The sequence below is a fragment of the Anomaloglossus baeobatrachus genome, chromosome 4, assembly GCF_048569485.1.
Source record: "Anomaloglossus baeobatrachus isolate aAnoBae1 chromosome 4, aAnoBae1.hap1, whole genome shotgun sequence".
NCBI classification, from domain to species: domain Eukaryota; kingdom Metazoa; phylum Chordata; class Amphibia; order Anura; family Aromobatidae; genus Anomaloglossus; species Anomaloglossus baeobatrachus.
In genome coordinates this window covers 607,467,051-607,479,284 of record NC_134356.1, presented here as the reverse complement: position 1 = coordinate 607,479,284, position 12,234 = coordinate 607,467,051, and the positions used below count along the sequence as shown (strand labels likewise).

The following is a 12,234-nucleotide window of genomic DNA, read 5'->3' as shown; positions in this document are numbered from 1 at the left end:
GGAGGGAGAGAGCGGAAGCCGTAACCGTTTGAAACCGTTAACCGTTTGCAACATTTAAGAAAGTGCCTCCCGATGTGGGATGATGTTATTTTACTTGTATTGTGTTTTCTTATCTTTTTTTACAGTTTAAAAGGAAAAATAAAACCAATGATGGACGGGCAGCCCGAGCACGGTCTGCATTTTGCTAAGGAGGAATGTTACGCCCTGGACAAGCCAGGGGTCACAGGTAATGACATCACCACACCCTACACCCCGGTTAGGCACATCAAAGCTAGACCCAAAAATCCTTGTTGCCTTCCTCCAGGGGCTGATGTTCACACCAGGGGCTGGGCCAGGTGGTTGGCCCCGCCCACCGAGGAGATCACAGTCCTGGAGGCGAGAAAAGAGACCTGATTAGTGTTGGACGTGAGAGTGTGAAGAGTAAAGTGGTAGTGGAGCCACTATCTGAGAGCATCCGGGTGGGTGCCCCGGACAGAGACAGCAAGGTTAGGAGACGGCGGTGACCGTCTGCAGAAGTGGCCTATCAGAGTTGCCGTAAGGACCGTGGACGGGCGGTGGCCCGGCGGTACCGGACCGGTACACAAGGAGAAGCCAGCACGATTGGCAGGGGCCTTTCGGATCCCGGCAAGGCTTGGAGTCGCCGTGAATTTGCCAAATCCGTCAGTGAAGGGGACCTCCGGGTTTCCAAACAACTAAGTCCCGATTGAAGGCAACAGTCCAACCGTATGAGAGAGACACCGCCACCGCCAAGGCACCAGTTTCTCAGGGCCAGCGCCTGCGAGCAGAGAGGGGCTCCCCCGGCCCATATCCAAGTCGGAGAGCGGGTTACCGGTGGGAACCCATTGGAACCAACAGAAGTACTAGGTGCAGGGAAAGAGACAGTCACCGTTAACTACCGGGGAAAAGCAACCGCAGCCGTCCGTGGGAACAGTCTTTCCAGCCGTGTGTTTTACCGAGAACTGTGTCATCGTCTCAGGCTGAGTGAGTACCACCGTGCCGTGAGGCACAGCGCTGCCCCCGCGACCCTGCACCTCACCAGGCCCCGCACCCGGCCTGCCATCCCTCATCCTCCACCCCATCACTGGGCCCCGGGACAACCAACCCCTACCCACGGAGGGGAGAACTAACAACTCAGCTGCTCCCTGTCACCGCTCCCGGGATCCCCATACAGAGCAGCGGTGGTGTTACCAAAAATCACCACAACCGTGGGTGGCGTCACGGACAATAAATCCCCAAAACCAATCCCCTTTTCACTCACAGGCGAGGAGCGACGCTCGAGTCCCCGGGATCCGGCCCACCGCTCGAGCCACCACCGAGCAGCAGCAGCCGCAGCAGCAGCGGCAGCCGGACCCGAGCAGTGGGAGAGCGCAGCGTGCCCTCCTCCGCCCGCGACATACTCACTCTGATACAAGACACTGAAGGCGCTGGTAAACCAAATGGGATGATGTATATTGTAGACACTGCACTCTCTACTCAAAAAGGGTATAAAAAGACCAACAAATTTAGTTTTTTTCAAAAAATTTTTTTGTGTTTTTTTTATTTTTCAATGATTTGTCAATACTATAAGTAGAAGAAAATAATACATATGGTGGGACGTTTCGGCCTTAACATCGGCCTTCTTCACGCCGTATTACACTGCAGAAAAGGTAAAAATAAGGTAGAATCAACACATGAAAACACGCTATTTACATATATTTACATTTATACATCAGAAAAAAGAATAGAGTTTCTATCTCAGAAAGGAAAATTTTGCGAAAGGATTTTTTCCATGTCAACATTACATCATTGGACATATGAAGTGCAACATTATATAGTAGGTTACCATAGAGGTAACATGTAAAAACCAGGCAAAAAGTGACAGTAGTAAAGGAAAGAACAATATATATGCCACCTACCTCCATAGGGATGAGGGAACTAGTTTCCAAAAGGTGAAGGGAGTGAATATAAGAAGGAATAGAATAGAGGGAACACTCTGGATATTGTTTTTTTCTATTGGTCACAGAAAACAATTCCTGTGAATAAAGGTAAAGGATTGAGTAGGTAGCAGACCAACATATAAAGTAATAAGGACCCCTAGTGGGGATATGTACATCTGGCTTAGTATACCTGATAGGAAAAGTATCTCAGGGTGCATCTGCTTTGGCGAGATCTAATGAGTATGCCCGTGGAGCATTTGGGATTGTGGTCCCTATAGTATAGAATGAAGAATCATGATGAGTATTTTTGCAAAAAAGGTTTAGTAGAGTGTCTATGGGGCATGTCGTGGATAGATTAGCTACCTAGTGGTACTGTATATCCTTATTTCAATAATATTGAGAATAATGTAGAACCTTGTTCCGGATATGTTATTCTTGACTACAGCACCACGCTGTTTGTCCTATAGAAAAAGGGGACGTATATAATCAACCAGTCACTGGAGCTATGATACGAGTTATATAGCAGTAGCAATACCTTTCTGGATTCCACAAATGAATTATAATTATTTGTTTGTTCTGTGTTGATCCTTACAGAATATGGCTCCTTGAAAGAAATGTAAGTTGAGCATAATTAGGATTATTGTACATATGTGTGGTCTTCAGTGTACAATGTAAAGCAATAGTACCTTGGAGCAGACTAGATTATTGATCACCACTTGTTGCAGGGAGTAGTTAACCAGCAGAAGCTTGCTGTAATCTAGGAAGGGTGGTATGTGTCAGGATTGAGAACAAGTACCAGGTCATATAATGAGGCTGCTCAGTATAGTAAGCGTTACCTGTGTTATCCTTATGCAGAAGGTATGTAATGGGGAGTGTGGAGTGTCCCTCTATGGGAAAAATGGACGAGATTAATAGATTATAAATTATAGATTATAAACAGGGTGCTCACAGGTGGAGGGGTGTAGGATCGCATCATACCTTATGGACGCCGTCTTCCCAGACTGTGGCTGCTGCAATGAGGGACTGCGCTCCCCGGCTATTTACTTCCGAAAACCGGAAGTGACGTCAGACGCCGGCGCATGCGCAGTAGCGCTATGCGTTCGTATTAGTGTGAATAAGGTACCGTTAGGTATGTAATAGAGACACAGGCGCCTGCGCAGTTGGTGATTTTTGATACTTAGGGGAATATCTGTACTGGGAAGACGCTTTCATAGTATGTAGAGGTTTGTAACAGTAAATAGAGAGGATGGATGATAGGGGATGAGAATGGAGAAATAAATGACATTATGCAAAACGTAGTGTGGGAATCACACTGCAGATGGTGCATATATATACAATACATACAATAAATAGTAAGCGGACATGAGTATATATATGTATAAACACTATGAACAGAGGCACAAATTAACCCTATTGAAGCATAAGTAGTATATCACAATGGTTAAAAGCCAAATAGGAGTCGTATGACCTAAAGGAGAAAAAAGTTAATGCATATAGTATAAGGGTCCCAATATACTACAAGGTGAGTACCAGTATAGCATACATAATACTATGTGGTGGTGCCAATATATACTTTACCATCTAACAGTGGGTGCGTAGTGGAAGCAGAAATGGTGGTGCAGGTTTTTCTTAATTTTTCTGTAAAGAATTACAAGAAGATTAGTCCTTAGGTATCCTACAGTTTAGGATAAACATATGAGAAGTTATTTTGTAGGCCAATCAATTTCTCTATTAAGTCCTTTAGGTGTAAGGGTTTGGAGTTTATATATCCAAAAGCTTTCACGCTTTTTCAAGAGTTCTATGTGGTTGCCACCACGTCGAGGCCTGTGTACTCTGTCTATAACTTGGAACCGTAATTGTGCCACACTATGTCTGGCTTCATGGAAATGGTGAGGGATAGGAAGCCATAATTTCCCACACCTAATGGTCGATTTGTGACTAGCGATTCTATCACCCACATGTTGGATCGTTTCCCCTACATACAGCAAACCACAAGGACACTTGATTATATAAACTACGAAATTACTTTCGCAGGTAAAATGTTCCTTGATCTGAAAACTCTTTCCAGATCTGGGGTGCACAAAATGGTCACCCTTTATCACGTTTGAGCAGGAGGCGCAACTGAGGCAAGGAAAGGTGCCAGTTCGTTTAGGCGCTAAAAATGTTTGAGTGCTGGATTTTTCACTTCCCACATCGGCTTTGACTAGAGAATCTTTTATATTTTGTGGTCTCCTTTTACACATTAGTGGGGGAAGGGTAAATGAACCTACTTCAGGATAAGCCTTTTGGAGAAGCGGCCAGTGGCGATAAATGATGTTATATATTTTGGGCATAGAGGGGTGGTGTGTATGCACAAACGGAATTCTGTCATATTTGATAGTCTCTTTTTCCGTAGGGATAGCAAGGAGAGCCCTTTCCTTCTCTGTTTTTAATACAGTCTTAGGGTAGTTCCGTACAAGGAACCTCTCAGTCATCTCCTCTAATCTCTGTTTCTTGGTGGTGTCATCTGAGACTATGCGAGTGATCCTTTTAAACTGCGACCTTGGTAGACTGTTCTTGGTGGATTTTGGGTGACAGCTGTTGTATAAAAGCATACAATTGCGGTCGGTAGGTTTGCGATAGAGATCAGATGATAAAAGGCCCGTTACATCTTTCTTAATACACGTATCTAGAAAATTGATTTCACTTGGGTGATGGTTAAGTGTAAATTTTAACTCTGGCCATATACCATTAATGTAGTTATCGAAGGAGGAGAGGCTTGTAGTATCACCCTGCCATATGCAAAAAATATCATCGATGTAGCGGACCCAAACCAGGGCCAGTTCATCGAATGATGGGTAGGAATAGATGTACCGATTCTCAAAAAAATCCATAAAAAGGTTTGCATACGCAGGGGCTACATTTGATCCCATTGCGGTCCCGTGGCACTGGATATAGAAGTCATCTTTGAATAGGAAGTAATTCTCATTGAGAACTATTTCTAGGAGAGCCATGATAAAGTCGATAGAGTCTTGCCCTAGATTAGTGCCGTCCAGTGCTAATTTGGTAGCTTTGATACCCTTTGAGTGTGAGATGGAGGTATACAAGCTGGATACGTCCCATGTACAGAGGAGGTTATTGGGGGGTACTGAACCTATACTTTTAATTTTTTGGAGAAAACTATTGGTGTCCAGTATAAAAGACCTGGTCTTTTTGGTAAGGGGGGTAAGAATCTTCTCGAGGTAGATGGAAAGGGGTGAGAGGATGGAATCGGTAGAAGCTACAATAGGCCGCCCGGGGGGGTTTGTGAGTGATTTATGTATTTTGGGTAGGATATAGAAAACAGGAGTTATGGGATGTGTTTTTGTTAGAAAAGAACGAGTAGAAGAATCAATAGTGCCTTTGTCCTGATAGATGGTCAGTAAATTCTGAATTTTCTGTTGGATTTTGAACACTGGATCAAATGGTATTTTTTGATAAGTGGTAGTGTCGTCAAGTTGGCGTCTTATTTCTTTTATATAGTCATGTGTGTTCAGAATCACAATTGCCCCTCCTTTATCTGCCGGCTTGAGGGTTATCATTTTGTTATTCTTTAAAGCGGTTATAGCTAGTTTTTCTGATCTACTAATATTGCTATGTGTCGGGTAAAACCCTAATTGATGTTCGTGCATATTGTCTTTGATATCACGGTCAACTAGTGATATGAAGGTTTCCACTGCATGGTAGGTTTTTGGCGGCATAAAAGAACTGGGATTGTATAGACCAAGTGTCCTGATATTAGTCTCGTTAGGGGGTGTCGGTGAGTCCCTAGCCTGTGGGGGATTAGTGCCAAAGTGAGTTTTTAGTCTAACGGATCTATAAAACCTCTGGATATCACTTTCCAAAGTAAAAGAATCCCACCTAGGTGTAGGGCAAAAGGTGAGCCCTTTGTTCAATACGGTTAACTCATCTGGTGTCAGGGTGTAATCAGATATATTCATAACTAAATTGGGACCCTTACCTGTGATCTCAAGGTCATCGCCCAATCTCCTCCTCCCCCTCCTCGACCTCCTCGTTGGTTTGGTTTTCTTTTTCCAGGTCCTAAAAAAGGTGCTGCACTTGTGTGACTGCCACTGGATTCGCTTCCAGATGAGGCTGAGTGATAGTTTGGTGGTCTTCTCCATTGGCGTGTGTTGTTTGCTTGCCAATCTTTCCATCTGTAGACTCGATTTTGTAGATAATCGTCAGTATCTCTCTGAAATTTCTGTCTTTTTTTGTCCTCCAGATTTTTCTTAAAATCTTTAAGGGTATCGTCAGCCTTCTTTTTGAAGGTAGCAAGATCACCGGGGGTCAGACTATCCGCTAGTTGGGTTTCTATGGATGCTATTTTATCCTTAGATTCTTTGATAGCAATTTGAAGATGTTCTATAGTTAGAACAATTATATCTAAGGAGCATTTGTTCAAAATTTGTTGGTACTTTTTACAATAGTCCTCGTTATTTGAGAAGAGAGTGGGTCTCAGATTGCATCGGATGCAATCTGAGACCCACTCTCTTCTCAAATAACGAGGACTATTGTAAAAAGTACCAACAAATTTTGAACAAATGCTCCTTAGATATAATTGTTCTAACTATAGAACATCTTCAAATTGCTATCAAAGAATCTAAGGATAAAATAGCATCCATAGAAACCCAACTAGCGGATAGTCTGACCCCCGGTGATCTTGCTACCTTCAAAAAGAAGGCTGACGATACCCTTAAAGATTTTAAGAAAAATCTGGAGGACAAAAAAAGACAGAAATTTCAGAGAGATACTGACGATTATCTACAAAATCGAGTCTACAGATGGAAAGATTGGCAAGCAAACAACACACGCCAATGGAGAAGACCACCAAACTATCACTCAGCCTCATCTGGAAGCGAATCCAGTGGCAGTCACACAAGTGCAGCACCTTTTTTAGGACCTGGAAAAAGAAAACCAAACCAACGAGGAGGTCGAGGAGGGGGAGGAGGAGATTGGGCGATGACCTTGAGATCACAGGTAAGGGTCCCAATTTAGTTATGAATATATCTGATTACACACTGACACCAGATGAGTTAACCGTATTGAACAAAGGGCTCACCTTTTGCCCTACACCTAGGTGGGATTCTTTTACTTTGGAAAGTGATATCCAGAGGTTTTATAGATCCGTTAGGCTAAAAACTCACTTTGGCACTAATCCCCCACAGGCTAGGGACTCACCGACACCCCCTAACGAGACTAATATCAGGACACTTGGTCTATACAATCCCAGTTCTTTTATGCCGCCAAAAACCTACCATGCAGTGGAAACCTTCATATCACTAGTTGACCGTGATATCAAAGACAATATGCACGAACATCAATTAGGGTTTTACCCGACACATAGCAATATTAGTAGATCAGAAAAACTAGCTATAACCGCTTTAAAGAATAACAAAATGATAACCCTCAAGCCGGCAGATAAAGGAGGGGCAATTGTGATTCTGAACACACATGACTATATAAAAGAAATAAGACGCCAACTTGACGACACTACCACTTATCAAAAAATACCATTTGATCCAGTGTTCAAAATCCAACAGAAAATTCAGAATTTACTGACCATCTATCAGGACAAAGGCACTATTGATTCTTCTACTCGTTCTTTTCTAACAAAAACACATCCCATAACTCCTGTTTTCTATATCCTACCCAAAATACATAAATCACTCACAAACCCCCCCGGGCGGCCTATTGTAGCTTCTACCGATTCCATCCTCTCACCCCTTTCCATCTACCTCGAGAAGATTCTTACCCCCCTTACCAAAAAGACCAGGTCTTTTATACTGGACACCAATAGTTTTCTCCAAAAAATTAAAAGTATAGGTTCAGTACCCCCCAATAACCTCCTCTGTACATGGGACGTATCCAGCTTGTATACCTCCATCTCACACTCAAAGGGTATCAAAGCTACCAAATTAGCACTGGACGGCACTAATCTAGGGCAAGACTCTATCGACTTTATCATGGCTCTCCTAGAAATAGTTCTCAATGAGAATTACTTCCTATTCAAAGATGACTTCTATATCCAGTGCCACGGGACCGCAATGGGATCAAATGTAGCCCCTGCGTATGCAAACCTTTTTATGGATTTTTTTGAGAATCGGTACATCTATTCCTACCCATCATTCGATGAACTGGCCCTGGTTTGGGTCCGCTACATCGATGATATTTTTTGCATATGGCAGGGTGATACTACAAGCCTCTCCTCCTTCGATAACTACATTAATGGTATATGGCCAGAGTTAAAATTTACACTTAACCATCACCCAAGTGAAATCAATTTTCTAGATACGTGTATTAAGAAAGATGTAACGGGCCTTTTATCATCTGATCTCTATCGCAAACCTACCGACCGCAATTGTATGCTTTTATACAACAGCTGTCACCCAAAATCCACCAAGAACAGTCTACCAAGGTCGCAGTTTAAAAGGATCACTCGCATAGTCTCAGATGACACCACCAAGAAACAGAGATTAGAGGAGATGACTGAGAGGTTCCTTGTACGGAACTACCCTAAGACTGTATTAAAAACAGAGAAGGAAAGGGCTCTCCTTGCTATCCCTACGGAAAAAGAGACTATCAAATATGACAGAATTCCGTTTGTGCATACACACCACCCCTCTATGCCCAAAATATATAACATCATTTATCGCCACTGGCCGCTTCTCCAAAAGGCTTATCCTGAAGTAGGTTCATTTACCCTTCCCCCACTAATGTGTAAAAGGAGACCACAAAATATAAAAGATTCTCTAGTCAAAGCCGATGTGGGAAGTGAAAAATCCAGCACTCAAACATTTTTAGCGCCTAAACGAACTGGCACCTTTCCTTGCCTCAGTTGCGCCTCCTGCTCAAACGTGATAAAGGGTGACCATTTTGTGCACCCCAGATCTGGAAAGAGTTTTCAGATCAAGGAACATTTTACCTGCGAAAGTAATTTCGTAGTTTATATAATCAAGTGTCCTTGTGGTTTGCTGTATGTAGGGGAAACGATCCAACAAGTGGGTGATAGAATCGCTAGTCACAAATCGACCATTAGGTGTGGGAAATTATGGCTTCCTATCCCTCACCATTTCCATGAAGCCAGACATAGTGTGGCACAATTACGGTTCCAAGTTATAGACAGAGTACACAGGCCTCGACGTGGTGGCAACCACATAGAACTCTTGAAAAAGCGTGAAAGCTTTTGGATATATAAACTCCAAACCCTTACACCTAAAGGACTTAATAGAGAAATTGATTGGCCTACAAAATAACTTCTCATATGTTTATCCTAAACTGTAGGATACCTGAGGACTAATCTTCTTGTAATTCTTTACAGAAAAATTAAGAAAAACCTGCACCACCATTTCTGCTTCCACTACGCACCCACTGTTAGATGGTAAAGTATATATTGGCACCACCACATAGTATTATGTATGCTATACTGGTACTCACCTTGTAGTATATTGGGACCCTTATACTATATGCATTAACTTTTTTCTCCTTTAGGTCATACGACTCCTATTTGGCTTTTAACCATTGTGATATACTACTTATGCTTCAATAGGGTTAATTTGTGCCTCTGTTCATAGTGTTTATACATATATATACTCATGTCCGCTTACTATTTATTGTATGTATTGTATATATATGCACCATCTGCAGTGTGATTCCCACACTACGTTTTGCATAATGTCATTTATTTCTCCATTCTCATCCCCTATCATCCATCCTCTCTATTTACTGTTACAAACCTCTACATACTATGAAAGCGTCTTCCCAGTACAGATATTCCCCTAAGTATCAAAAATCACCAACTGCGCAGGCGCCTGTGTCTCTATTACATACCTAACGGTACCTTATTCACACTAATACGAACGCATAGCGCTACTGCGCATGCGCCGGCGTCTGACGTCACTTCCGGTTTTCGGAAGTAAATAGCCGGGGAGCGCAGTCCCTCATTGCAGCAGCCACAGTCTGGGAAGACGGCGTCCATAAGGTATGATGCGATCCTACACCCCTCCACCTGTGAGCACCCTGTTTATAATCTATAATTTATAATCTATTAATCTCGTCCATTTTTCCCATAGAGGGACACTCCACACTCCCCATTACATACCTTCTGCATAAGGATAACACAGGTAACGCTTACTATACTGAGCAGCCTCATTATATGACCTGGTACTTGTTCTCAATCCTGACACATACCACCCTTCCTAGATTACAGCAAGCTTCTGCTGGTTAACTACTCCCTGCAACAAGTGGTGATCAATAATCTAGTCTGCTCCAAGGTACTATTGCTTTACATTGTACACTGAAGACCACACATATGTACAATAATCCTAATTATGCTCAACTTACATTTCTTTCAAGGAGCCATATTCTGTAAGGATCAACACAGAACAAACAAATAATTATAATTCATTTGTGGAATCCAGAAAGGTATCGCTACTGCTATATAACTCGTATCATAGCTCCAGTGACTGGTTGATTATATACGTCCCCTTTTTCTATAGGACAAACAGCGTGGTGCTGTAGTCAAGAATAACATATCCGGAACAAGGTTCTACATTATTCTCAATATTATTGAAATAAGGATATACAGTACCACTAGGTAGCTAATCTATCCACGACATGCCCCATAGACACTCTACTAAACCTTTTTTGCAAAAATACTCATCATGATTCTTCATTCTATACTATAGGGACCACAATCCCAAATGCTCCACGGGCATACTCATTAGATCTCGCCAAAGCAGATGCACCCTGAGATACTTTTCCTATCAGGTATACTAAGCCAGATGTACATATCCCCACTAGGGGTCCTTATTACTTTATATGTTGGTCTGCTACCTACTCAATCCTTTACCTTTATTCACAGGAATTGTTTTCTGTGACCAATAGAAAAAAACAATATCCAGAGTGTTCCCTCTATTCTATTCCTTCTTATATTCACTCCCTTCACCTTTTGGAAACTAGTTCCCTCATCCCTATGGAGGTAGGTGGCATATATATTGTTCTTTCCTTTACTACTGTCACTTTTTGCCTGGTTTTTACATGTTACCTCTATGGTAACCTACTATATAATGTTGCACTTCATATGTCCAATGATGTAATGTTGACATGGAAAAAATCCTTTCGCAAAATTTTCCTTTCTGAGATAGAAACTCTATTCTTTTTTCTGATGTATAAATGTAAATATATGTAAATAGCGTGTTTTCATGTGTTGATTCTACCTTATTTTTACCTTTTCTGCAGTGTAATACGGCGTGAAGAAGGCCGATGTTAAGGCCGAAACGTCCCACCATATGTATTATTTTCTTCTACTTATAGTATCAGGGCCGGCTCCAGGTTTTTGTGGGCCCTGGGCGGAAGAGTCCCTGTGGGCCCCATCCACACGCAGACACACACATACGTACACATACATATACATATTTAAAGACAAACTCACAAAAATACGTATAGAACTGACATATCTATACAGTCATATACACTGACATACATAGATACACATCATACATGCATACAGACAGACACACACAACACAACTCTGCTAGATACATACATACAGACACACACAGCTCTGCTGGATACATACACACATAGCTCTGCTACATACATACACACATAGCTCTGCTACATACATACACAGCTCTGCTGGATACATACACACATAGCTCTGCTACATACATACACAGCTCTGCTACATACATACACACATAGCTCTGCTACATACATACACACACAGCTCTGCTACATACATACACACATAGCTCTGCTACATACATACACACATAGCTCTGCTACATACATACACACATAGCTCTGCTACATACATACACACATAGCTCTGCTACATACATACACACATAGCTCTGCTACATACATACACACATAGCTCTGCTACATACATACACACATAGCTCTGCTACATACATAGCTCTGCTACATACATAGCATTGCTACATACATAGCTCTGCTACATACATAGCTCTGCTACATACATACATATAGCTCTGCTACATACATACATGAATCTGCTACATACATACACACATAGCTCTGCTACATACATACACACATAGCTCTGCTACATACATACACACATAGCTCTGCTACATACATACACACATAGCTCTGCTACATACATACACACATAGCTCTGCTACATACATACACACATAGCTCTGCTACATACATAGCTCTGCTACATACATAGCTCTGCTACATACATAGCTCTGCTACATACATACATATAGCTCTGCTACATACATACATGAATCTGCTACATACATACACACATAGCTCTGCTACATAC

At 42.2% G+C, this 12,234-nt stretch overlaps 2 protein-coding genes across 2 annotated transcripts; one reads left to right on the top strand and one right to left on the bottom strand.

Annotated features, from left to right (window-relative positions):
* Positions 1–1,553: 1,553 nt before the first annotated feature.
* LOC142302701 (uncharacterized) lies at positions 1,554–6,058 on the bottom strand. Its single transcript, XM_075343811.1, has 9 exons — positions 5,896–6,058; positions 3,495–3,554; positions 2,753–2,803; positions 2,603–2,673; positions 2,452–2,520; positions 2,280–2,377; positions 2,107–2,188; positions 1,896–2,012; positions 1,554–1,635 (listed from the first exon to the last, which is right to left on the bottom strand). Exons 1-9 carry the CDS (start codon positions 6,056–6,058, stop codon positions 1,621–1,623), a joined length of 726 nt encoding a protein of 241 aa, XP_075199926.1. The 3' UTR covers positions 1,554–1,620.
* A 693-nt stretch (positions 6,059–6,751) lies between these two features.
* LOC142302700 (uncharacterized) lies at positions 6,752–11,249 on the top strand. The gene is made up of 9 exons (XM_075343810.1): positions 6,752–6,914; positions 9,256–9,315; positions 10,007–10,057; positions 10,137–10,207; positions 10,290–10,358; positions 10,433–10,530; positions 10,622–10,703; positions 10,798–10,914; positions 11,175–11,249. The coding sequence occupies exons 1-9, from the start codon at positions 6,752–6,754 to the stop codon at positions 11,187–11,189; spliced, it is 726 nt and encodes a 241-aa protein (XP_075199925.1). The 3' UTR covers positions 11,190–11,249.
* The last annotated feature ends 985 nt before the right edge of the window (positions 11,250–12,234 follow it).